The following is a 27336-nucleotide window of genomic DNA, read 5'->3' on the forward strand; positions in this document are numbered from 1 at the left end:
AACGTAAACGATAGAAGAGATTGTCATCGTGAGTATTTGGGTGGCTGAGGGAGGAGAGGCAGTGATGCAACGTCTTGATCAACACAGTTCGCCGCAAAGGCGAGATTTTAATTGCAAGCCTGTCCATAGTGTGTCAGTAAGTGAGTATAAGCGACACAGTTATTGGTCATTCGTCTCTTAGATGGGCTTTTGAGCTTAGTGAACCCCTGTAATTGATCCGTAGGAAGTGGACTACGTGCTTGCGCCGGGTTTCAACATCTACCTTCTCTCTCATAATAATCAAAACAAAAATGACACCACATCCTGTATACATCATCAGGGTCGCAGGCACTTAAAAATCTCATACGTTGGGCGCCTAAGCTGCCAAAATGGCTTCTAGCAGAATAGAGTCATGGCTCACGACCCGAGGTGCTCGATAGCGGAATAAATGTTTGTCACAGTAATTTACTGACCACAGGCTAGGAGATGGTGGCAAACCGCTTCTGGTTGCTAGCCCACATGAACAACAGGCTTCTTGTCGATGCTCTTGTCTAAATTCTAAACCAAAATGCAGAGAGTCGGGGAGACACCTAGGTACCGATATAATTTTTCATTCCCCTCTCTTCGTCACAAAAAACGTGACACTACATTCTAAGCAGAGGGCACAGTAGAGTGACACTCTTATGTCACAACACACAAATAAATCGCAAATGAAATTTGCCAACACATTAAACGGCATTCACCACATTGCTGAAGAACCTCTTGAGATCTAGCAGCTAACTGTGTAGTACATTCTTTTCTTCTGTGTCACTGGGCTTTCATAAAATGTTTTCTAGCATCTGTAATGGGTACAGACTTCACATATAAACATCCACCTGTGGAATCTGCACTCTGTACTTTCTTTTTAATTAGTCACTCTTATGAATGATTTGATGCTGCCCTCTACGAATTCCTCACCTGTGCCATCCTCTTCAGCTCAGAGTGGCACTTGCACCCTACGTCTTCAATTATTTGTTGGATAAATTTCAATCTCTGTTTTCTTTTACAGTTTTTATTCTCTACAGGTCTCTGTAGAGCGTGGAAGTTATTCTCAGATGTCTTAACACGTATCATACCATCCTGTATTTCTTCTTAGCAACTTTTTCCGTATGTATGCTTTCTTGTCCGATTCTGAGGAGAACATCCTCATTCTTTAACTTACGAGTCCACCAAATTTTCAACGTTCTTCTGTAGTACCAAATTTCAAACTCTTCGGTTCTCTTCTGTTCCGGTTTTCCTACAATCCATGGTACACTATCGTACCATGTTGTTTTCCAAACGTAAATTCTCAGAAAATTTTCCTCAGATTAAGGGTTACGTTTGATACTGGTAAACTTCTTTTGGCAGAGAATTCCCTCTTTGTCTTTGCTAGTCTGCTTTTTATGTCCTCCTTTCTTCGTCTGTCATCGGTTATTTTGCTTACGAGGTAGCAGAATTTCTTAACTTTGTCTACTTCGTGATCACCAATTTTGATTTTAATTTTTTCACTGTTCTCATTTCCGCTACTTCTCATTACTTCTGCCTTTCCCCGATTTACTCTCATTCCCTATTCTGTACTCATTAGACTGTTATTCAGTTCAACAGATCGTATAATTCTTTTTCACTTTCACTGAGAACAGTAATATCGTCAGCGAATCTTATCACTGATATCCTTTCACCCTGCATTTAATCCCACGCTTGAACTCTCCTTTTATTTCCGTCAATGCTTCTTCGACGCATAGGTTGAACAGTAGGGCCGAAAGACTGTATTCTGGTTTTGCATCCTTTTTAATCCGAACGCTTCGTTCTTGGTCTTCTAGTTTTATTGCTCTCTCTTAGTTCTTGTACACATTGCATATTACTCAGCTTTTCCTATAGCTTACTCCTATTTTTCTCAGAATTTCAAACATTTGCGCAATTTCACATCGTTGGACACTTTTTCCTGGTCGACAAATCCTGTGAATGTCTTTTGATTTTTCTTCCGTCTTGCTTCCCTTATCAAGCGCAACATCAGAACTTCTCTCTCTGGTGCCTGTACGTTTCCTAAAACCAAACCCCTCGTTATCTAGCAGTTTCTCAATTTCGTTTCCATTCTACTATATATTGCTCTTGTCAGCAACTTGGAAGCATGAGCTGTTAGGCTAGCTGTGAGATGGTTCTCGCAATTATCTGCTCTTGCTATTTTTGGAACTGAATGGATGATATTTTTCCGAAAACCTGATGGTATGTCGTCAGTCTCATACATTCTACACACCAATTTGAATGGTCGTTTGGTTGTCACTTCCTCCAATGATTTTAGAAACTGGGATGGAACTTATTCCTTCTGATTTATTTGGGCTTCAGTCTTCCAAAGCTCTTTCTAAATTCTGAATTTATCACCGGATCCCTTAAGCCTTCCATCTCGAATCAAATTTCTTCTGTCACGTCGTGAAACAAGTCCTCCCTATCACAGAGGTCGCCCCGCGAGGTAGCCGTGCAGTCTAGGCGCCTTGCCACAGATCGAGTGGCTCCTCCCCCCCTCCCCCCTCCCCACACCACGCGTCGGAGGGTCGTGTCCTGCATCGGGCATGGGTGTGTGTGATGTCCTTGTCTTTAACGTCAGTTACAGTTACTTTAAGTTAGATTAAGTAGTGTGTAAGTCTAGGGATCGATGACCTCAGCAGTTTGGTTCCATAGGAACTTACCACAAATTTCCAAATTTCACGGAGATCTTCAAAGTACTTTTTCCATCTTTCTGCCCTCTCATCTGCGTTTAACAGTGGAATTCCCATTGCACTCTTAATGTTACCAACCTTGCTTTTAATTTCACTGGATGTTGCTTTGACTTTTCTGTATGCTCAGTCAGTTCTTCCTACGATCATCTTATCCGATTTCTTCTTATTTTTCCTGCAGCTATTTAGCCTTAGCTTCATTGTACTTCCTATTTATTTCAATCGTAAGTGGTTTACAGGCTGCGACATTGTCACGAATAAAACAGTGACCTGTATATATGATAAGTTTCCTTTAATTTACGTCTATGGTCACAAACTTTCTGTTAACAGATTATCGGTTTCGGTCTATAATGACCATAATCAGATGTGCAGCAAAAAATGGGAAAAAATAAATACACTCGCAGATTGTCTGCAGCTTAAAAACTGTAAATAGACCACAATAAAAAGTACTACTGACATATAAACTCCTGGAAATTGAAATAAGAACACCGTGAATTCATTGCCCCAGGAAGGGGAAACTTTATTGACACATTCCTGGGGTCAGATACATCACATGATCACACTGACAGAACCACAGGCACATAGACACAGGCAACAGAGCATGCACAATGTCGGCACTAGTACAGTGTATATTCACCTTTCGCAGCAATGCAGGCTGCTATTCTCCCATGGAGACGATCGTAGAGATGCTGGATGTAGTCCTGTGGAACGGCTTGCCATGCCATTTCCACCTGGCGCCTCAGTTGGACCAGCGTTCGTGCTGGACGTGCAGACTGCGTGAGACGACGCTTCATCCAGTCCCAAACATGCTCAATGGGGGACAGATCCAGAGATCTTGCTGGCCAGGGTAGTTGACTTACACCTTCTAGAGCACGTTGGGTGGCACGGGATACATGCGGACGTGCATTGTCCTGTTGGAACAGCAAGTTCCCTTGCCGGTCTAGGAATGGTAGAACGATGGGTTCGATGACGGTTTGGATGTACCGTGCACTATTCATTGTCCCCTCGACGATCACCAGATGTGTACGGCCAGTGTAGGAGATCGCTCCCCACACCATGATGCCGGGTGTTGGCCCTGTGTGCCTCGGTCGTATGCAGTCCTGATTGTGGCGCTCACCTGCACGGCGCCAAACACGCATGCGACCATCACTGGCACCAAGGCAGAAGCGACTCTCATCGCTGAAGACGACACGTCTCCATTCGTCCCTCCATTCACGCCTGTCGCGACACCACTGGAGGCGGGCTGCACGATGTTGGGGCGTGAGCGGAAGACGGCCTAACGGTGTGCGGGACCGTAGCCCAGCTTCATGGAGACGGTTGCGAATGGTCCTCGCCGATACCCCAGGAGCAACAGTGTCCCTAATTTGCTGGGAAGTGGCGGTGCTGTCCCCTACGGCACTGCGTAGGATCCTACGGTCTTGGCGTGCATCCGTGCGTCGCTGCGGTCCGGTCCCAGGTCGACGTGCACGTGCACCTTCCGCCGAACACTGGCGACAACATCGATGTACTGTGGAGACCTCACGCCCCACGTGTTGAGCAATTCGGCGGTACGTCCTCCCGGCCTCCCGCATGCCCACTATACGCCCTCGCTCAAAGTCCGTCAACTGCACATACGGTTCACGTCCACGCTGTCGCGGCATGCTACCAGTGTTAAAGACTGCGATGGAGCTCCGTATGCCACGGCAAACTGGCTGACACTGACGGCGGCGGTGCACAAATGCTGCGCAGCTAGCGCCATTCGACTGCCAACACCGCGGTTCCTGGTGTGTCCGCTGTGCCGTGCGTGTGATCATTGCTTGTACAGCCCTCTCGCAGTGTCCGGAGCAAGTATGTGGGTGTGACACACCGGTGTCAATGTGTTCTTTTTTCCATTTCCAGGAGTGTATGTGTAGTGCGACATATAATTATTGCCTCGGTTTTGGAGGGATTAATCTTAGGGAGCCATTGGCTAACCCAGAAGGTAAAGTGATTGAGATGGATTTGGAGGGATTGTTGGGACTTTTGGAGTGCAGGATAGAAATGAGGAAAGCGGTATCATCAACATCCTGAAGGAAATGTCTTGGAGGAGATGGTTTGGGTATATAAGCCGTGTATAAGAGGTAAGGGACAACGGAGAGAATGGAACCTTGGTTCACTCCTGCAGTCGGATGGAAGGGATGGAAAATGGTGTTGTTAAGAAGGACATAGGATGGGCGACTTGTGAGAAAGTATGTAATAAGATGTACATAGTTGATGGGAAGTGCATAAGTCTGGAATCTGAAAGGGGGACCGGAACGCCACATGTAGTTCTATGCTTCCTCTAGATCAAGGGAGACAAATATAGTGGAGTTACAGTTGTTGACTTGTTGGGATAGGAGATGGGTGAGGTTCAGGAGTTGATCATCAGCAGAGAGGAAAGGTAGAAACCACAGTGGGTAATAGGAAGCAGATGATGTTGGTGCAGATGGCGGTGGATGCAATGGGAAAGGATGGATTCGAATACCTTGCTGAACACTGAGTGAAGCTGATGGGGCGTTATGAGGACATATCAGGGGGGGGGGAGGGGTCCATATGACTTGAGAAAAAGTGAGATTTTGGAGATTTTCCACAAATCGGGACAATAGCCTGAGGAGAGGGTAGTGTTACAAACGGCTGCAACGGTGATGAGAAAGGAAAAAGGACATTCTTTGAGGTGGTGATAGGACATTCGGTCATACCTGGGGAATGTGTTGCGTTTTCTGTGAAGTACTTGTTTATGTCCTGTGATGTGATTGGGGCGTTTAATTCTGTTTCTGGTACATTGTTCAAGCAGCAGAAGCTGGACATCAGAAATGGAACTGTGATATCTGTGTGTTCATGGACAGTAGGAAATTAGAAGTAGTCAAAGTGAGGGTCCTCATGGATGGAGAAGATGTTGAAGAGATAGGATGCTAAGGGAAGGTTGATGGGAAGGATCAGATAGTGAGGGATGAGTTGGGAGCCAGTAAGTCAGTGGAATGCTTTCTAGTTCTTGGAAGAGATAACTGGGAGTGTAGCATTGAGCCTGGTTTATGTCTGGCGCCAGTAAATTTCTCATGTGTCGGTGTAGTTGCTGGTGGCGTGTGAGTGTATCGTGGTGACGAATTCAGAGGAAGGAGCGATATGAGCGATAGGATTCACAGGGAAGGACTACAGCTTCAGATGAGAGAGTGGGGTGATGAACATATATGGCTTTAATAGGCATATAGGCGGATATAGCATCTGGAAAAGGCTGCAAAAAAGGCTGTGGCGTGGGGCATATCGGCGGGTTGCTACAAGGCTAGGAGGTGGCTTACTAGCTGGGTATCTATGGATTCCCGGTAGGCATTCCAGTTGGCATGGGAGTAGTCGTGGACCATTTTCGGACGGAGGTGGAGTGCATGAGGACGAGGTAGCGTGTAGATTACGGTAAGGAAGAACGGTAGTTTGCCACTTCCAGTTGGCTCAAGAACTCCTGCAGTGAGGCGTCCAAGGAGTGCACTGGGATGGGGACAATGTCACAGTTAAGAACTGACGCCACCGCCAGAGTTCCGCATGGTTCTACTATGGAGGTTAAAGTCAGCGGGAGTAGTATACTGTAGCTGGGAAACGTACAGGAGATGTGGGTGAGGAAATCACAGAAAATGGGAGTATTAGATGGGATGTAGATAGTAGCGGTGATGACAGCTAGGGTTTTGAAGAAGTAGGCGGCGAGGAACCCAGCAGGAACACTCCTGTGAGTATTTCAGCTGGTGGACGAGTCTGACGACTCACCATGCTTTCGTTCGCTACCAGGTCTCCGTACAAATTCTGCAAGTGCCTGTGAATATCTGCGATGCTCTGGTTTTCCACCGAAAGAAATTCAGTGACAGCTCTCTGCCTGGTACGCACTTTCGTTACAGAAGCCATTTTGAAGGATACGTACAGCGCCGCCACCTATTGGATCTTCATAGGGGCTGAAGCGGCAATATGCCACAACGTCCCAAAAGAAATTCCGAGTTTTTTCAGCTGAATTTGGCCGAGAAAAATAAATGTGTTGCATTACTTACTGAAAGCCCCTCTCAAAAAGTAATTCACGAAAGAACACAAAGAAAAAGCGTCACCGAAACTGTCAATCAGATGGAATCATCCACAAATTTGAGGCGTATTTGACAAGTGAAAGCTGTTCTCTTGTATTTAAATATTGGCAGCTCAGAACGAAGTTACATTTCCGTACTCTCTGGCCTTTTCCCTCGGCAGGTCCCACCTGGCAGTTTTATTGTTCGTCGTGTGTGCTCCAAGTGGGTTTTAAGTGTGTTGTTCCGGAGTGTTTTTACTACTGTGGCCGACATTTTAACCTGTGCTTGCGCATTCAGTATCTTCTCTGTGTTTTAAGAATCGCCAATTGTGTTTTTTAACTTTCTGGTGACTTTTTTTTTTAACTGTCCCCCATGAACGTCTCCATGCCAGTGTACATTTTACCTCCATTTTCTCCCCTTACTCTGTTTTATTCCCCTTTTATTATCTCCTTATGTATGTATCATTTTATTCTTGTTTTAGTTGTAGTGTCACTCGGCTGAAGAGCGGCGGATTGTGCCACTGACAGCCCTCCCCTGCCCATATGGGGCAGGGGAATGAAATCACAATAAAGAAAAAAAAAAACGTAGTTACGGACTCACACACGCTAAGTGGACTTTCGCGCGCCGGAGATCATCGCCATCAGTGTCTCGTGTGTGCTGTCATATTTAGTGTTCATTGTTCACCGTCACACTCCATCGTTCACCAGTGCCATCGACATCTTCAGTGTTTGTGCTTCGTGTCAACAGTTTGTAGTTTGGATTGTCATCGAGTGTGAACGGCTTCATGTTTTTTTATGTTCATGTGTCTACTGTTTTTCCCCGCCGTTTTGTTCCAACCCATGTGTCTTCTCTGTTTTATCATTGTCATATCTTTGGCTGAAGAGCGGCGTATTGTGCTGCTGCCAGCCTACCTGTTATACTGGTATTAAAATCACAATAAAGAAAAAGAACGAAGTTACGTGGAGGCAGCGGTGTTTATAGGTAGTTTGCGAAGCCGCCGAACACATTACTTTGATTCGACAGTCGTTTGAGAGTGAAAGCAAACGAGTATGGCCCTGAAAATCGTTGCTCCCGCCAGTTACGAAGTGCGCGCTGCAATTCGATTTTTGTGTGCTAATTGATCTAAAGCTGCACATATTCATCAGGGGATGTACCTACTTTATGGGCCAACAGTCATAAGTGAAGGAACTGATATACAGTTTTGCCGAGGCCTTAAAGTGGTCTTAAGTAGGTACACGATGAGCGGAATGGCACTCCAAGAACGATAACATTATGCAGCTACTGCAACAAAATCTGGTCGATTATTGACCGCAGGTGCCCTGATTCATGAATTTCCTCTCGACTGTCACGGAAAATTTCGTATGTCGAAAACTGTGTGCAAGATGAGGACCGAAACAGCTTATCGATCAATACAAAAAGGACCGCTGTTGACCAGATGGAGATACTTTGTCTTCTTGCTATTCTTCTCACTCGCTTCCTCGCACTACTATCTCTTTTTGCTCATGAAACAATTACTTTGTTGACAATGGTTTGAAGAGGAACGCACGTCTACCACTGTGCGCCTGTTCATTTCCCAAAAGGAGAACTTATATGGAGAGGGATTGGAAAACCTAGTCCGAAGTTACGAAAAGTACTTACAAGGAAAACACAAGTGCCATCACTCGATTTCCCAGGTAGTTCACTCAGTCTAACAAGAGTAAAAATAAGCGATCCCGAGTCTCGGCTTATATGTAGATACTAGACAGTTTCTCAAGAAACGACCGTCAAAGTTTTCACCGCTCCGCATCCTTTGACGAACCGGTTGGTCAGTGGTTGGTGTCGCAGATTCTTAATCTTGCACCCTGTGTTCGAAACCCTGTTATTGTTTTTTTTATTGTTTTCCTTTATCTACCCATGTCCGCAGATGGTTACTGCACGAATTTTTCGTATCAGATTAGGAGATACAGGAGCGTTATATTAACTATAAAATTACAACTGGATTTCACGATGAGTGTCAGACATTTATTATGTAACATTTGAGCGTATGGTATGTTGAGAATTTATAGTCTTTTTAAATTCTCATATTTTGATATTTCATTTTTATATCGGTTCTTATATTTTATTCATATGTTTTTTCTTTAGGAAGATTTGCTGCGTTACCTTCGATGATAGCGATCGTAGAAACATGCGAAACACAGATGTTCTGAACATCGCGAGCATCGCGCGGAGGCAGGTTTGCCACAATGCCATTTCGTCATATCAATCTCTCTCCGGAAAGAAACGTCAACATTTTGAGAAGATTACGCGCATTGGCGATAATTTCACAGCAAACCAAGAATAACGGAATACTTTCCTGAACACTGGCGCTTGCCATTGATCATGAATCCAGATACTCTACAGGAATTTCACCAAAAACAATTTCAAATAAATTTCTCATTCTTCTTTTTATTCATTTATCGGACAAAAAATTATTAGATGACTAACGACAACGTTATATCAGTATACGCTGTAAAACAGTCGTGTAATAACCTTCTACGGACATGGGTAGATAAATGAAAGCAACAAAAAATAAAATAAATAAAAAACAGTTATCGGGTTCTGAACATTGGGCACAAAATTAAGAAGCCTCGACGGTAACAACAGTGTCACCATTTAGTATGAGGATCTAAAAGGTACATAAAAGGCACACAAAGTCTCTGGAAAATACCTCGAAAACTTTGTCCGTCGTTTTTTCCTAAACGATCGAGAATCTACTGATAAGGGGAGACTGATGTTCGCTTATTTTGACCGCTCTTCCACTGAGCGAAGTTTCTGACACCTGTCGTGTTCTCCTCGTTAGAAGTAAACGACATTATGTTGAAAAGCGGAGTAGGTGTGTATAATGACTAAACGGCTCTTAGGTTTCGAATACGTCACGCAGTAATTGTCTGAAAATAGAAAGACAGTGTCGTACTACCTGGACTGGGCAACAGCCGAAGCAAATAGTCCATTTCGTTACTGAAATAGTCTCTTCACGGATAAGATCCTGTTCTCACCTGGGTATGTGCAAGGCCTTCCACTGCTGTTGCGTGTAGTTGGTGGCCTCCCTGCCGGGCACGTGGCACCAGTGGTCGGGCACGGTGAGCGCGATGACGAAGTTGACGTACGGCATAGCGGCGAACGTCATCACCAGCAGGTTGAATGTCCAGTTGAAGCGCTGCTGGAAGCGGCCGCGCGTGCCCACCGCCTCCAGCAGACTGTCCATCACATTTCTGTCTGGGGCATTTCCGTCTTCGTCCTTCCTCAAAGGGCCCAGCTCTGCCATTTCACTTGGCTCTTTTGACCTGCTGTTTGTAACACCGTCTTGTGTTGATAAAAACTTCCCTGGAAACATAACAGTTTAACTCATCGGTGTTACTTTAAGACTAAAAATTTTCAATTTCTTATTCCAGCAACAAGACTCATATACATTTACACATAACTTCGTAATATGGGCAGCCACGGCATTTAATCATATTTATTAAAGTAACTATGGTTCTTTTTGCCATAGTGCCTCATCCCCTGCGCTAGCAGCCCGAATGCTCTGCCAGTTACTATTTGTTGACCAGTTCCCTTCTTCATGGGGTTGCGGGCGTCTTCAGGTGCTAATCTATGTGCCACTACAGTAAGCAGTTTTTCTTTGGGTTTATTTTCGTTGTTGTTGTTGTCTTCAGTCCTGAGACTGGTTTGATGCAGCTCTCCATGCTACTCTATCCTGTGCAAGCTTCTTCATCTCCCAGTACCTACTGCAACCTACATCCTTGTGAATCTGCTTAGTGTATTCATCTCTTGGTCTCCCTCTACAATTTTTACCCTCCACGCTGCCAGCCAATGCTAAATTTGTGATCCCTTGATGCCTCAAAACATGTCCTACTAACCGATCCCTTCTTCTAGTCAAGTTGTGCCACAAACGTCTCTTCTCCCCAATCCTATTCAATACCTCCTCATTAGTTACGTGATCTATCCACCTTATCTTCAGCATTCTTCTGTAGCACCACATTTCGAAAGCTTCTATTCTCTTCTTGTCCAAACTTTTCATTGTCTGTCCTTAATAAAGTTTTTAAATAGATAGATTACGAGGACGCGTTCCTTTCTGTGTGGAACCTCCTGAAGATGCTGCTTCAACGCAACGAAACCGGTCATGAATAAATCATCAGTTAACAGCTATTTGCGGGAATACTTTTGTCTAGTTAACATATTTCAGTGATTAACATTGCAAGATTACTTGTTAATGTTATCAAGAAAAAACCATTGCAAATGTGAAATGCTGGTACATTAATAAGCAGTAAATCCGCCAGGATGTTGAATGCAAGCATGCAGATATGCATGCATTGTGTTGTACAGGTACCAGATGTCAGTTGTGGGATGGAGTTCTATGCCGCCGGCCGGAGTGGCCGTGCGGTTCTAGGAGCTACAGTCTGGAACCGCGAGACAGCAACAGTCGCAGGTCCGAATCCTGCCTCGGCCATGGATGTGTGTGATGTCCTTAGGTTAGTTAGGTTTAAGTAGTTCTAAGTTCTAGGGCACCAATGACCTGAGAAGTTCAGTCCCATAGTGCTCAGAGACATTTGAACCAACCAGTTCTATGCCTATTGCACTTGGTCGGAACGTACTCTCTTATCTGAATTGCCTATAGTGGCAGCAGTCATACATGATATTTAGTTTATTCATTTACATGGTCACTGCCCATTTAACTACTGTATTAATGCTCACTCTGTGGCTCAATGGTTTTGTGGCTGGGAAACATGTTCTCTACCTGTCTGCCAATTATTTCGTTGATTTTGTACTTATCTGCACGTTGGGTCACCTAGTTCAGTAGATACTGATAATGACTTCACTTAACAAAGTACATTTGCACCCAACATTGTTTATTTGATAATGGATTAATGCCGAAATCATGATAGTAATATAAAATAACGAAGTTATAAAGTCAAATGGCGAGAATATTATTCAAATATCGTCAAAGAAGCACCCAGAGCCTCGGATTCCTTGTTAGCTTCGATTCGATGTGCAACTGGTGCTTTAGTGACTACAAGGACCACTAACAGGCGGCTCGCAGCGCCCCTTGCGCCGACTACCGTTGACCCCAGTACACCAACAAGCCAGTTTTCGATGGAACTGGGCACATTCTGACTGAAATCTCATTGACTGGAGCATTATTGTCTTCACTGATGAGTCCCGCCTCGAACTGAGGCCCAGTAACCAGCAAAGACGTGTCTGGATATGTCCCGACAGAGCTGGAATACCAACCAGACTAACGCCCGCCATGAGGCTCGTCAGCCACGCCTGATGTTGTTAGGTGCTATTTCATTTCACACCAGGAGTACTTTCGTTGTCGCCCATGGGAAGGACGATATTCTCCGCCCCGTTTTGTTGCTCTTCATACATTTCAGCAAGATAATGCCCGTCCGCATACGGCGAGAGTTTGTAGTGCTTGTCATCCTGTTTGCCGAACCGTGCCTTGGCCAACAAGTGCACCGCATCTTTACCGAATTGGGAGCGTTTGGAGCATTATGGGCAGGCCCCTCCAACCAGCTCGGGATTTTGACGGTTTAACGAGCCACTTGGACAGAATTTGGCAGGGTATCCCTTTGGAGGACATCCAACAAATCAATCAACGTCAAGTCGGATAACTGCTTGTATAGGGGCCAGAGGTGGACCAAAGCGTTTGTGACTTGCTCAATTTGTAAAACTCTTTCTTCTGAATTTATCCTGTAATTCCTGTAATTCTAATTATTTGTTTGTCTGATCACATCTGCCAAATTCCGTCCCCTTCAGATAATTCCTTCGTGGTGACTCTTTTTTTGACTTAGAGTGTGCTACATTAATAGGTTGCTCTACTTGTTGTATATGATTAAATGTAGTGTGATTTTTCTTCGTAGTTCTTTGAAAACACAGTTTAACAGTTTCTTCTGTTGCGCTCTCCTCATCAAGTTAAGTACGTAACGTTGATCTACGTCTGCATCTACTATACTGCAAGCCACCTTACTGTGTGTGGCGAGGGTCTTCTGGCACCGTTATGTTTTTGCTCCTCTCCCATTCCATTCGCAAGTCTGCGTTGGTCCCGACCAGATAGCCAAATGCGTTAAAGCGTTCGCTTCCGGGAAAGCGGCAGCGAATCCTCCCGGCGTATTACCAAGAGCCGGTGGGCTAGCCTCGATGTAATTTTTATATGAGTTTCCACACACCGCTATGCAATTAACGGATTGGTATCTACGTCCAGCTACACGTACATCCTAATCAAATAATCGAACATTTAGAACACTTTCTCACAATAACAGACGTAGACAGCAGTGTTACACTAACTTCGTTGTGGGGGTTGAGTAGGAGAGTAATCACGTTATACATTGGTCTCCCAAAGCACTTAACAATCAGCAGCGGCAATGGCGCGTGTGGAGAATGATTGCCGGTAAAGCTGTGCATCATATGAAAGTTCTTTGAGTTTCTCGTCGTGTCCATTTTCCGAGACGTATGTGGGAGGAAGTAAACTGTTGACCGACGCTTCTTCAAAAATATACTATCTAAATTTCAACAGTAAATCTTTGCACAGGTCCTCTCTTGTAGAGTCTGCCACTGAAGTTTGTTGAGCATCTCGCGCCTTTTAGCTGGCCGCGGTGGTCCCGCGGTTCTAGGCGCGCAGTACGGAACCGTGCGACTGCTACGGTCGCAGGTTCGAATCCTGCCTCGGGCATGGATATGTGTGTGATGTCCTTAGGTTAGTTAGGTTTAAGTAGTTCCAAGTTCTAGGGGACTAATGACCACAGCAGTTGAGTCCCTTAGTACTCAGAGCCATTTGAACCATTTTTGAATCTTGCGCCTTTTAAACCATTCTGTGCGAAACGCGCCGCTCTTCTTTACTCCTTTCTGTCTCTTCTTTTAATCTTACTTAGTAATGGTCCTAAACTCATGAACAATACCAAAGAATCGGTCTAACTAGTGTTTTGAATGCCAATTCTTTCAAGGATGAAAAACATTTCCTTAAGATTCTTCCAGTGAATCTCAGACTCCATTCCTTTTCCTCCTGTTTGTTTTGTGTCATCATTCTACAGCGGTGGATACTTACTCCTAGGTATTTTACGGTGGTGACTGTTTCTAGAGATTTGTCGCCTGTCTCTCCTGTTACTCTCAGACGGTCGTGTTCTACAACTCCTGTAATGTAACGGGGGATAATATGGCCATACAGCAGCTTTCCTGCCAATGGAAATATCAGCTGTGGAAAAATCTAGGGGATGTGAAAAGCACAAAGACAAGTCAATACATTTATAGACTCATCTTTACCTGATAAAGAGAAGGCAGCAGTCAGCAGTTTCAGATGTTTTGAATTACTTGGTTACATAACTGCACATAATTACTGTACATGACTTTGCACTTAAGTAAATAATGTAGGGTGTGCTAGTAATGAATCCTTGGATCATTGAAATAGAAGTCATGTGAAAACGAGCCCTTCCATGTTGTTCGTAATTTAAATTTAAAGCACACCAGCAGAAATAATATGTTGAGCCGGTGTACTTCAATCAAAACGTTTTATAGCAGAATTAAGTTATAAAGATATTTAGAACAACTGCAAAGTAAGTCATTGTTTTATTATGAAGACATTATTCAGTTTCAATCTTTGTAGTGCTAGACAAGTATTTGTATGTCTCGTATTTCGTAGAAAGACGTCATTAAATGAAGGGAGAGGATGAAACTGTGCCAAAACATGGAGATATTTCTAATTATGTAAATCTGACAGCATGTTATAAATTAGTTCTAATTTTAATTTTCCATGCTTAAGAATAAAATTATGTATTAAAAATGCAGAGTGAAAATCGTGTTATGCAAAATGGATATGAAAATACTTATTTTGTGTTTTTGAGTGTTCGTAGTTCCGCTGCATAGTGTTTTTTTTTAATTGCAACGAATTATAAAATTATGTGGTGATAAATGTGTGTGAAATCATCTAATGAATTTAGCTTTAAGCATTTAAATCTTATAAAAATTATAAACGAATTGTGGCCATGTTTAGGAATTATTTTGATTAATGTAATGTCACGTGAACAGACTCAGGACTAGAGATATAAGCGGGAAAATGTGGTCTTTGGTCTTTATCCGTTGTGGTGGTAAGTTCGGAGGAACAAATTGCCGCGAGTCTAAGCATGGACGCCAGTGTATGCGAATGAACTGTGTAGGAACAACGTGAATGTGAGCATGTGCGAGACAATAAACCATGTGTACAAATTGCACCGATTATTATTTATCCCGACCGGATTCATTTGTGAACTTTAATATGCATGGCCGCAAAAATTAGAAGTGTTTGTTTTAAATAAATAAGTTTAAATCTGAACTTGTATAGTGTACCTTATTTTGCGCAAGTTTTTGGTGTAGACAGCTGTGTATTCAATTTATTGCTGTTCAAAGGCTAGCCAATATATGAGTCAGTGTTAGGTGCGCAAATGCAACCTTTCACTACCAAAATGGTTCAAATGGCTTTGAGCACTATGGGACTTAACATCTGAGGTCATCATTTCCCTAGAACTTAGAACTACTTAAACCTAACTAACCTAAGGACATCACACACATCCATACCCGAGGCGGGATTCGAAACTGCAACGGTAGCGGTCACGCGGTTGCAGACTGAAGCGCCTAGAGCCGTTCGGCCACTCCGGCCAGCGTTCACTACCAACCCCCTTTGCAGGTGAGCCAAGTGTAAAATAGATAGTGAACGAGCCCGAGTACAGTTGCACTCCGTGGGCACGTGCTGTTGTGGTCTTCAGCTCGAAGACTTGTTTGAAGCAACTCTTCTTGCTAGTCTGACCTGTGCAAGCTTCTTCATCACTGCATAAGGATGCTCTCTAAATAAACACTTAACAATAATTAGTCGCAGAAGATTCTTTTGCCATTCAACAGGTAGTAGGTGAATGCGGAATACGGGTTGGAAACACGTCATAAATTTTAGTTAAATACAAGACTTGCGTAGCAGATCTATTAAAAAAGTTGATTAAAAGTATATTATACTCAAGCGCAGGTGACAATTCGATGCTGACGAACCACTGGGCTGTTCCCTGCTTACCGGCGTTATTGTCCGTTACTTATACGCAGAGTTCCTGCCAGTGTGCTCTCCCAGCCGTTAATGGCAGCATTCAACTTCTACATCTACATCTACATCTACATCCATACTCCGCAAGCCACCTGACGGTGTGTGGTGGAGGGTACCCTGAGTACCTCTATCGGTTCTCCCTTCTATTCCAGTCTCGTATTGTACGTGGAAAGAAGGATTGTCGGTATGCTTCTGTGTGGGCTCTAATCTCTCTGATTTTATCCTCATGGTCTCTTCGCGGGATATACGTAGGTGGGAGCAATATACTGCTTGACTCTTCGGTGAAGGTATGTTCTCGAAACTTTAACAAAAGCCCGTACCGAGCTACTGAGCGTCTCTCCTGCAGAGTATTCCACTGGAGTTTATCTATCATCTCCGTAACGCTTTCGCAATTACTAAATGATCCTGTAACGAAGCGCGCTGCTCTCCGTTGGATCTTCTCTATCTCTTCTATCAACCCTACCTGGTGCGGATCCCACACTGCTGAGCAGTATTCAAGCATTGGGCGAACAAGCGTACTGTAACCTACTTCCTTTGTTGTCGGATTGCATTTCCTTAGGATTCTTCCAATGAATCTCAGTCTGGCATCTGCTTTAGTGACGATCAACTTTATATGATCATTCCATTTTAACTCACTCCTAATGCGTACTCCTAGATAATTTATGGAATTAACTACTTCCAGTTGCTGACCTGCTATTTTGTAGCTAAATGATAAGAGACCTATCTTTCTATGTATTCGCATCACATTACACTTGTCTACATTGAGATTCAATTGCCATTCCGTGCACCATGCGTCAATTCGCTGCAGATCCTCCTGCATTTCAGTACAATTTTCCATTGTTGCAATCTCTCGATACACCACAGCATCATCTGCAAAAAGCCTCAGTGAACTTCCGATGTCATCCACCAGGTCATTTATGTATATTGTGAATAGCAACGGTCCTATGACACTCCCCTGCGGCACACCTGAAATCACTCTTACTTCGGAAGACTTCTCTCCATTGAGAATGACATGCTGCGTTCTGTTATCTAGGAACTCCTCAATCCAATCACACAATTGATCTGATAGTCCGTATGCTCTTACTTTGTTCATTAAACGAATGTGGGGAACTGTGTCAAACGCCTTGCGGAAGTCAAGAAACACGGCATCTACCTGTGCACCCGTGTCTAAGGCCCTCTGAGTCTCGTGGACGAATAGCGCGAGCTGGGCTTCACACGACCGTCTTTTTCGAAACCCATGCTGATTCCTACAGAGTAGATTTCTAGTCTCCAGAAAAGACATTATACTCGAACACAATACGTGTTCCAAAATTCTACAACTGATCGAGATATAGGTCTATAGTTCTGCACATCTGTTCGACGTCCCTTCTTGAAAACGGGGATGACCTGTGCCCTTTTCCAATCCTTTGGAACGCTTCGCTCTTCTAGAGACCTACGGTACACCGCTGCAAGAAGGGGGGCAAGTTCCTTCGCGTACTCTGTGTAAAATCGAACTGGTATCCCATCAGGACCAGCGGCCTTTCCTCTTTTGAGCGATTTTAATTGTTTCTCTATTCCACTGTCGTCTACTTCGATATCTACCATTTTGTCAACTGTGCGACAATCTAGAGAAGGAAGCACAGTGCAGTCTTCCTCTGTGAAACAGCTTTGGAAGAAGACATTTAGTATTTCGGCCTTTAGTCTGTCATCCTCTGTTTCAGTACCATTTTGGTCACAGAGTGTCTGGACATTTTGTTTTGATCCACCTACCGCTTTGACATAGGACTAAAATTTCTTAGGATTTTCTGCCAAGTCAGTACATAGAACTTTTTTTCGAATTCATTGAAAGCCTCTCGCATAGCCCTCCTCACACTACATTTCGCTTCGCATAATTTTTGTTTGTCTGCAAGGCTTTGGCTATGTTTATGTTTGCTGTGAAGTTCCCTTTGCTTCCGCAGCAGTTTTCTAACTCGGTTGTTGTACCACGGTCGCTCTTTCCCATCTCTTACGATCTTGCTTGGCACATACTCATCTAACGCATATTGTACCATGGTTTTGAACTTTGTCCACTGATCCTCAACACTATCTGCACTTGAGACAAAACTTTTGTGTTGAGCCGTCAGGTACTCTGTAATCTGATTTTTGTCACTTTTGCTAAACAGAAAAATCTTCCTACCTTTTTAATATTTCTATTTACGGCTGAAATCATCGATGCAGTAACCGCTTTATGATCGCTGATTCCCTGTGTCTGCATTAACTGATTCAAATAGTTCGGGTCTGTTTGTCACCAGAAGGTCTAATATGTTATCGCCACGAATCGGTTTTCTGTTTAACTGCTCAAGGTAGTTTTCAGATAAAGCACTTAAAAATATTTCACTGGATTCTTTGTCCCTGCCACCCGTTATGAACGTTTGAGTCTCCCAGTCTATATCCGGCAAATTAAAATCTCCACCCAGAACTATAACATGGTGGGGAAATCTACTCGAAATATTTTCCAAATTTTTCTTCAGGTGCTGAGCCACAACAGCTGCTGAGCCCGGGGGCCTATAGAGACATCCAATTACCATGTCTGAGCCTGCTTTAACCGTGACCTTCACCCAAATCATTTCACAATTCGAATCTCCGTCAATTTCCTTCGATACTATTGCACTTCTTATCGCTATAAACACGCCTCCCCCTTCACTGTCCAGCCTATCTCTGCGGTATACATTCCAATCCGAGTTTAGGATTTCATTACTGTTTACGTCTGGTTTCAGCCAACTTTCTGTTCCTAGTACCATATGGGCGTTGTGACCGTTTATTAATGAGAGCAGTTGAGTCCGTTTCTTCTCCTTTTCAGTAGCCATCAAGTTGTCCTGCCGCGCTTGAATGGCCACTGCTCCAGTCCCTCGCCAAACGAAAATCTCTGTCAGTAGTTGGGCTGGAAGCCTCTATCTCCATATAGCAGTGCGGTGCAATGACGGATCAACTACGAAGGCGGGTATATAAAAAATATAGAGAAATGAATGTCATTTCGTTCGTAAATAGTTCCAATGCTGACAGTGGAGGAGACTAGTGTTTAACGTCCAGTCGACAACGAGGTCATTAGAGACGGAGTGCAAGCTCGGGTTAGGGAAGGAAATCGGCCGTGGCATGTGAAAAGAAACGTCCCGGCGTTTGCCTGAAGCGATTTAGGGAAATTACGGAAAGCCTAAACCTGGAGGGCTGGCGCGGGTTTGAACCGTCAGCCTCCCGATTGCAAGTCCAGTGGGCTAAGCACTGCACCATCTCGCCCAGTAATGCTGATATGAAAGAAAAATGCTTGAACTATGCTGGCCATAAGAAAGCTGCAGAAAAAGAAAACATACGAGAGTTTCGCATGTAACTGCCTCCTGTTACTGGGCAGATAAGACAAGAGGTTTACGATGTATGCGGAAGAATCAAGAGCGGAAGAAAAGAAAGCGCGTTCGCCGGTTACGGAGCAAGTATGAGGCTGAGTGCGCATGCGCTTACTCTGACAGCGCTAGTGTTGCGCATGTGCGGCGACGCTTCAGACGCCGCCACGACGAAGTCTCGAGTCTGGGCTCTGTTCGCCACTTTTTTCTCTCTAATTACACGTCAGTATAAAAACTGCTACCCGGTTGTCTATCGGTCACGCTAGAAAAATTTAATGTTAAATCTTGGCTCCAGTTTTCGAGTGAATCTTACCAATAATTTGATAACTTCAGGCGGAACTCTTTATTTTATAATCACTGATTCGAAAAGTACAGACGGTGACGAAACTTTCGAGGGCGGTTGGTGACAGTTTCATAAAAGGAAGAGACCTTAAGCACTTTCCGTCTCTGATCGTAACTTGTAAGACACGTACGCGTTTAAATCTATGAGCAAAGCTGGTAATGTGGTCTCTTATTTATTTATTCCTATCTTTTACCTCTACACAGTACACAATAAAATTAAGTTTCATCTTTTACTCGATTTCTTTCGGTGTATTTTAAATGGTTCAAATGGCTCTGAGCACTATGGGACTTAACTTCTGAGGTCATCAGTTCCCTAGAACTTAGAACTACTGAAACCTAACTAACCTAAAGACATCACACACATCCATGCCCGAGGCAGGATTCGAACCTGCGACCGTAGCGGTCGCGCGGTTCCAGACTGTAGCGCTTAGAACCGCTCGGCCACTCCGGCCGGCTCGGTGTAGTTGCCTGCTTATTATTGAAATACTGAAGAAGTACGCTTAACGTACCTCACATTTGCCTGAGTGACGTTTTAAAACAGTAAAGCTACTTCACAATTAGAGCAAAGAGTAACTTTTAAAGCATTTGAAAATTAAGTAAAGCAATAAAAAACCATACTTGTAGGTAAGTAACTTCGTCGAATCCAGGTACTCACAGATATTGTTGCAACGGCGCGGGTCCTCCTAAAATGCAGGAAAGTCTTCGCTACATTTTTTGCTGTCGGAAGCTAATAGATCAACGTGAGGTCTCTCAGCGAACGCTACAACGTCGCTTGAGACGCCTCTCGGCTGCCACAGTACAAACGATAGAAGCGGCGCTGCGGATCTCAGAGATAAACGGCCTACCATTGCGCAACGGCTGACTGCCACGTGGGGGAGCAGCATTGCCACCGGTTAAAGTGCGTCAGCGGTGATTACAGGGCGTACCTGAAGCTGCGTGTGACCTTCTTCTGTTCCTTAGAGCCACGGGGGCCACGCGTGTCAAAGTAGGAAGCATCTCTAAGACTTTTTGAAAAACATATTTCAGTAATAGCTTGAGATATGCTGCTTGTCAGGAAACATACGCTCAGGAATTGTCGAGTAAGTATGCTAGGTAACATCCACGTACGTACTTCCTCCTTCGAATGGCGATAGAAAATCATTGAAGATTTCTAAGAAGGTCATCATTTTTATAATTTGAACATTAATCCACCTCAGACAGACGTTAAACTTCCTCTCTTTCTTTTAATAAAAGAAATTAAATATATGTAACCTGAAACAAAAAAATAGCGAGGAACTCCTCGACTTAAGGCTCGATCCCCCCTCTCCCCCTCCACCACTGGCCCGTTTTCTCTGCCGTTTCGGCAGATACACTACTGGCCATTAAAACCGCTACACCAAGAAGAAATGCAGATGATAAACGGGTATTCATTGGACAAATATATTATACTAGAACTGACATGTGATAACATTTTCACGCAATTTGGGTGCATAGATCCTGAGAAATCAGTACCCAGAATAACCACCTCTGGCCGTAATAACGGCCTTGATGCGCCTGGGCATTGAGTCAAACACAGCTAGGATGGCGTGTACAGGTACAGCTGCCCATGCAGCTTCAACACGGTACCACAGTTCATCAAGAGTAGTGACTGGCGTATTGTGACGAACCAGTTGCTCGGGCACCATTGACCAGACTTTTCCAATTGGTGAGAGATCTGGAGAATGTGCTGGCCAGGGCAGCAGTCGAACATTTTCTGTATCCAGAAAGGCCCGTACAGGACCTGCAACTTGCGGTCGTGAATTAACCTGTTAAAATGTAGGGTTTCGCAGGGATCGATTGAAGTGTAGAGCCACGGGTCGTAACACAGCTGAAATGTAACGTCCACTGTTCAAAGTGCCGCCAATGCGAACAAGAGGTGACCGAGACGTGTAACCAATGGCACCCTATACCATCACGTCGGGTGATACGCCAGTATGGCGATGACGAATACACGCTTCCAATGTGCGTTCACCGCGATGTCGCCAAACACGGATGCGACCATCATGATCCTCAAAACAGAACCTGGATTCATCCGAAAAAATGACGTTTTGCCATTCGTGCACCCAGGTTTGTCGTTGAGTACACCATCGCAGGCGCTCCTGTCTGTGATGCAGCGTCAAGGGTAACCGCAGCCATCGTCTCCGAGCGTATAGTCCATGCTGCTGCAAACGTCGTCGAACTGTTTCTGCAGATGGTTGTTGTCTTGCAAACGTCCCCATCTGTTGACTCAGGCATCGAGACGGGGCTGCACGATCCGTTACAACCATGCGGATAAAATGCCTGTCATCTCGACTGCTAGTGATACGAGGCCGTCGGGATCCAGCACGGCGCTCCGTTATCACTCTCCTGAACCCACCGATTCCATATTCTGCTAACAGTCATTGGATATTAACCGATGCGAGCAGCAATGTCGCGCCACGATATACCGCAATCGCGATAGGCTGCAATCCGATGTTTATCAAAGTCGGAAACGTGATGGTACGCATTTCTCCCCCTCACACGATGCATCACAACAACGTTTCACCACGCAACGCCGGTCAACTGCTGTTTGTGAATGAGAAATCGATTCGAAACTTTCCTCATGTCAGCACGTTGTAGGTGTCACCACCGGTGCCAACCTTGTGTGAATGCATTTCATTTGCATATCACAGCATCTTCTTCCTGTCGGTTAAATTTCGCGTCTGTAGCACGTCATCTTCGTGGTGTAGCGATTGTAATGGCCACTAGTGTATTTGCAATTTAGGTTTTGAAATATGTAAATGGATTCGGCCTAAACAATTATTGTCATCACTTATTTCATGCAATGCCAGTCTGCAACATGACGGAAACCGGGCTGGTTTGTGCGAGATACAAACGGAAATGTTTGCGTCACCTGTATAAACACTAAAATCGGAATAACAACAAGCAAAGTAGAGAGGCAGCTGCAGAATTAAATTTGCTGTCGATGTTTCAACGATGTACTAGTGATTCTAATATGGGGCGTCTGGGCTAGAGGTACAGACAGACAAATCCTCATAACGAACGAACTCGATATTTTATATGACTGGGTATATACGCAATCGACATAGCCTCACAATTCCATGAACAGCGCTGAGCCACATGACGCATGCGTGTGTCACAGGGGACAGCTATCTCGACATGTTGGCGAACCATGCACAGAGATGTTTCCGACATCATCTTCGAGCACTATGTTGCCCCTCACCCGTTCACGTGGGGACGTTACTACGTTTCTGCACGAGACGTTTCCTGAGCGTTCTATCGGATTCCTTGACCTCGTTTCCCGATCTGACGCCGCTTGGTTTCAGTGCATGTGCGTTTATCAAGGACATTTTCCGAGATCTGGTAGATTACAGACAACAGATTTATGCCGCAGTAGAGGCCATAACACCTGTAATGCTTATGAACATGGGGCGAGAAGTGTAGTACCGTCTCGGCATCTGATGCGCTACAGACGATGTTCACATTGAACTATGGCAACATGCATTATAATGTTTGACCTCCTGTGTGCAATGTTGGACAAATAAAGTTACAAACCTCAATAGGTACTGAGTATAAACAAATGTTTGTGTATGCTTCTAGCCCGGACACCCTGTATATTATAGGCCAACTGAAGATGGGTGGAAGCCCGAAACGCGTATTAACATGCACAAAAATATATATAAAAGATGCTGGTTGTATTTCTTAAAACTATAAACTTGTTCATAGATATGATAATGATGTGACTACATGAAGGATAATCGGTGTGTCGAATGTTACAGGAAATGGAGATCGCATCACAGAATTCCAAGAAGATGCGTAGGTGTTGCTTACTTCCACCTTTCGGCCTTTGAGAAAGGTCGAATTATTGCATGAGGACATTGATGCATCATATCAACAGATCACACAGACAGCTGGCTGTAGTCGGATGAGAGCAGAACGAGAGGTGACGATATGGACTCAGGACAACAGTGTGACAAGAAAACTAGGAACTAGTCCTTCCAGAAGGGCAGTTCGACGTCTTTGACGAATAGATGAATGACAACACCTGAAAAGTGAGCAAAGGTTTAGACAGAATTTCAACAAGAACTGTAACGAATAGAGTGCTGGAATTTGTGTTTGGATCGCAGGTTGCCGTGTGTCGTTTTCCGCTGACACCATAACATGTACAACAGGATTTGCATGGTGATGAGTGAGAGAGAGCTGCGAAACTAAGTGGCATAAGGTGGTGCTAAGCGATGAACCTCGCTTCGTTTTGTAGCGGTCAGATCGATGTCGTTGTGTCCGTAGACGGTCACAGGAACGCGCAATTCTCGATACGCATACTTATCCAACACATGTGATCATGGCATCGAGAACAATAGGATATGTCAACGGGACTCATTTGCTGTTTGTTGAAGGGAGGCCAAATTGGAGCAAGAGTGGTAAATCCTGTTGCCTTACCCTTAATGACAGGGGTATTAAACGTCTTATTACATTAGGCTAATGCTATCCCACACTGTAGTTCACACCGCAGATGCCTTGAGGAAATGTACCATTCCTGTCCCCTGATCTGTCACCCATAGAGCATGTCTGGGATGCGATGGGAATACATATATTTTCTTATCGCCTCAAGTTGGGAACCATCATGAAATGACACTGAATAGACATCAGTTACGATTGAAATGAAAGTTTAATAAGTCGATACCCGTTACTCGATTGTAATTTCCACTGAGTGTGATAAATATCGGACTGATGCTTCACGGTAAGACACATTTCATTTCCATCCATAGTTCATAACTATATCTTTCTGAACTCATTTCAATATGGTCCAAAGAGTTTCATCTGATTTTTTTTATATTTCCTACGCAAATCTAAAATCTAAATAACAGAGTGAAGCGACGCATTAATTAAGAAATGGATGCGAGTTCGTCCGCATTCATGAGAAGCGGGGACGAATTCTGCCCAGCTGTCCAGATTTAGGTGTTCCGCGATGCTCCAAAAACACTTACGGTAGCTATCAAAATGGTTTCCTAGAAGAGGACACTACAGTTTACCTTCCCATTCCTTAACTTAGCCGATCTCTGTGTGTAACGACCTCGTCGGCTGTGGAACGCTAAGAGCCAATCTTCCTCCCTTACTTTCCAGCTAGAATTCCATCCAAAGTTTTCGGTCAGACTTCAGCACCGTTTAATGTTGTGCTGGGTGGTACACAAGTCTTTGCGAAGAATTAAAACACCTGCGAATAGTGTTCCGATGAAATGGGTGCTCACATCGACAAACTGAGCGGGCGTTGCAGTCAAAATCGACAGGTGAGGAAGAGGCTGAGACTAAGAAAAAAAAGGGATAAGTCAAGAATCATTTTACGCTGACCAGTTTCCAGGAAAGTTTGGTAGACTCCTACGGAAATGAGGCATCCAATATATTTCGCGCACCTCAAAAAAGATCACAAGGCTTCTTTGTAATGTTGAAGACGATGTAGGTCTCCGAAATCCAGGAGTATACCGCGTTCTATTACGTAAGACGGACTATTAAAGGAGCCAGGAGAAGCGCAAGGAGCATCTGAGGCACACCGGGATAAAATAGCCAAGCAAAGCGGTTGTCGCTGAGTATTGCCTCGAAAACAACCATGACGTGAAACAGGATACCAGTATCGAGGAGCAGATGCCGTGTTTCTGAGAAGATCTAAGAAGTCTATGGAAATAAAGATATCGGAAAGCTTATAAACTGTGACGGAGGTTTCAGTTTAAACAAAGCTTGGCTTTCAATACTCAGTTTATTACCTATCCAGCTATTTTATTCGCCAGTGCTGGGAAATAATGGATGTATGCTTCGTCGAAAATCAGTGAGTACTGTGAAATACAAACGAGCATCAGACGGTTTAGCGGGCGCCGGCAGTCGAACTCGGCTATAATTAACGAGACGACGGCGACAATAGTTGCCGTCTGGTTAGAGTCCAGGCAGCGAGTACGCTCAAAAATACAGCTCACAACAGCTGAGGAAGAGCACCGCGTCTGTCGTAGGTACGTTACGCATGAAACGGAATCGTCAACTCGACTGTATACGCGGAAGCACACCATTAAACAATCACACGGAGAAAACCTTAGAACTTCGTTATGTGCCACATCAGTCAGCTAAGAAACGCAGAAACAACCAGTAGTCCTGCTTCACAGGTAACGGAAACAAATTCTTCGTTCAGTTTTTCAGAAGTTAGTGATTAACTATACCCCATGATGAAACGTCGAAATAGGCATTAGAAATGGAACGAATGTTCTGTTCATATAGCTGGCGTCTTTCGAAAAAGAGGAGTGGGTATCCTCACGCGTCTGGCTGTGACTCCTCGGTCGTGGCCGAGGCTTCCTTGCGTTGGTCTTGTTTGTAGGCGGGTAATTGAGCCTCTGCCTGCGGCCGGCGTTGATTTGGCGCTTCCTGCCCGGCCGGACCTGCAGCACCACCAGAGGTGCGCCACGGGACAGTCGCGTCGCAGGCGCCGCCCCTCTCACCAGAGGACGACCTCGTTTCAATCTTTGTAAACAGCACTCGTGTTTGGTAACACACTCGACACTCGTGTTGTTCAGAAAGTCATAAAAAGCGAGCGGTCGTGAATTCAATAGTCAAGTATTAAACTACTGCTAATGTTAATCGTATAAGGTTAGAGAGCTGTCTAAACAAGTTAATCTACAAGTGCAAGGAGCAAAGGTCAGATGTGACATTGACACAAAAAGTTATTTTTATTAATTGGTACACATTGATCATAATGCAAGACCGGCGGAACAATGCTCCAGTCAGAGCACAAAAATGCAAATACACTACTGGCCATTAAAATTGCTACACCAAGAAGAAATGCAGAAGATAAACGGGTATTCATTGGACAAAAATATTATACTAGAACTGACATGTGATTAGATTATCACGCAATTTGGGTGCATACATCCTGAGAAATCAGTACCCAGAACAACCATCTCTGACCGTAATAACGGCCTTGATACTCCTGGGCATTGAGTCAAACAGAGCTTGGATGGCGTGCGTAAGTACAGCTGCCCATGCAGCTTCAACACGATACCACAGTCCATCAAGAGTAGTGACTGGTGTATTGTGACGAACCAGTTGCTCGGCCACCATCGACCAGACGTTTTCAATTGGTGAGAGATCTGGAGAATGTGCTGGCCAGGACATCAGTCGAACATTTTCTGCATCCAGAAAGGCCCGTACAACATGCGGTCGTGCATTATCCTGCTGAAATGTAGGGTTTCGCAGGGATCGAATGAAGGGTAGAGCCACGGGTCGTAACACGTCTGAAATGTAACGTCCACTGTTCAAAGTGCCGTCAATGCGAACAAAAGGTGACTGAGACGTATAACCAATGGCACCCTATACCATCACGCCGGGTGATACGCCAGTATGGCGATGACGAATACACGCTTCCAATGTGCGTTCACCGCGATGTTGCCCAACACGGATGCGACCAGCATGATGCTGTGAACAGAACCTGGATTAATCCGAAAAAATGACATTTTGCCATTCGTGCCATTCGTGCACTGCAGCACGGAGTTCCGTATTACCCTCCAGAACCCACCGATTCGATATTGTGCTAACAGTCGTTGGATCTCGACCAATGCGAGCAGCAATGTCGCGATACGATAATCAGAAATCGCGATAGGCTACAATCCGATCTTTATCAAAGTCGGAAACGTGATGGTACGCATTTTTCTTCCTTACACGAGGCATCACAACAACCTTTCACCATGCAACGCCGGTCGAATGCTGCTTGTGAATGAGAAAGCGGTTGGAAACTTTCCTCATCTCAGCACGTTGTAGGTGTCGCCACCGGAGCCAACCTTGTGTGAATACTC

General features: G+C 44.5%; 1 protein-coding gene across 1 annotated transcript in view; it reads right to left on the minus strand.

Annotated features, from left to right (window-relative positions):
• Positions 1–20381, minus strand: part of LOC126269513 (solute carrier family 22 member 7-like) — a 132942-nt gene extending 112561 nt beyond the window's left edge. The window contains exons 1-2 of the mRNA XM_049973999.1: positions 20166–20381; positions 9757–10084 (exon numbers count right to left, since the gene is read on the minus strand). Coding sequence (XP_049829956.1) covers positions 9757–10025 — 269 coding nt within the window. The 5' untranslated portion in view covers positions 10026–10084; positions 20166–20381. The remainder of the gene's footprint in view (positions 1–9756; positions 10085–20165) is intronic.
• Positions 20382–27336: the final 6955 nt, after the last annotated feature.

This window comes from Schistocerca gregaria, chromosome 1 (assembly GCF_023897955.1).
Source record: "Schistocerca gregaria isolate iqSchGreg1 chromosome 1, iqSchGreg1.2, whole genome shotgun sequence".
Classification (NCBI taxonomy): domain Eukaryota; kingdom Metazoa; phylum Arthropoda; class Insecta; order Orthoptera; family Acrididae; genus Schistocerca; species Schistocerca gregaria.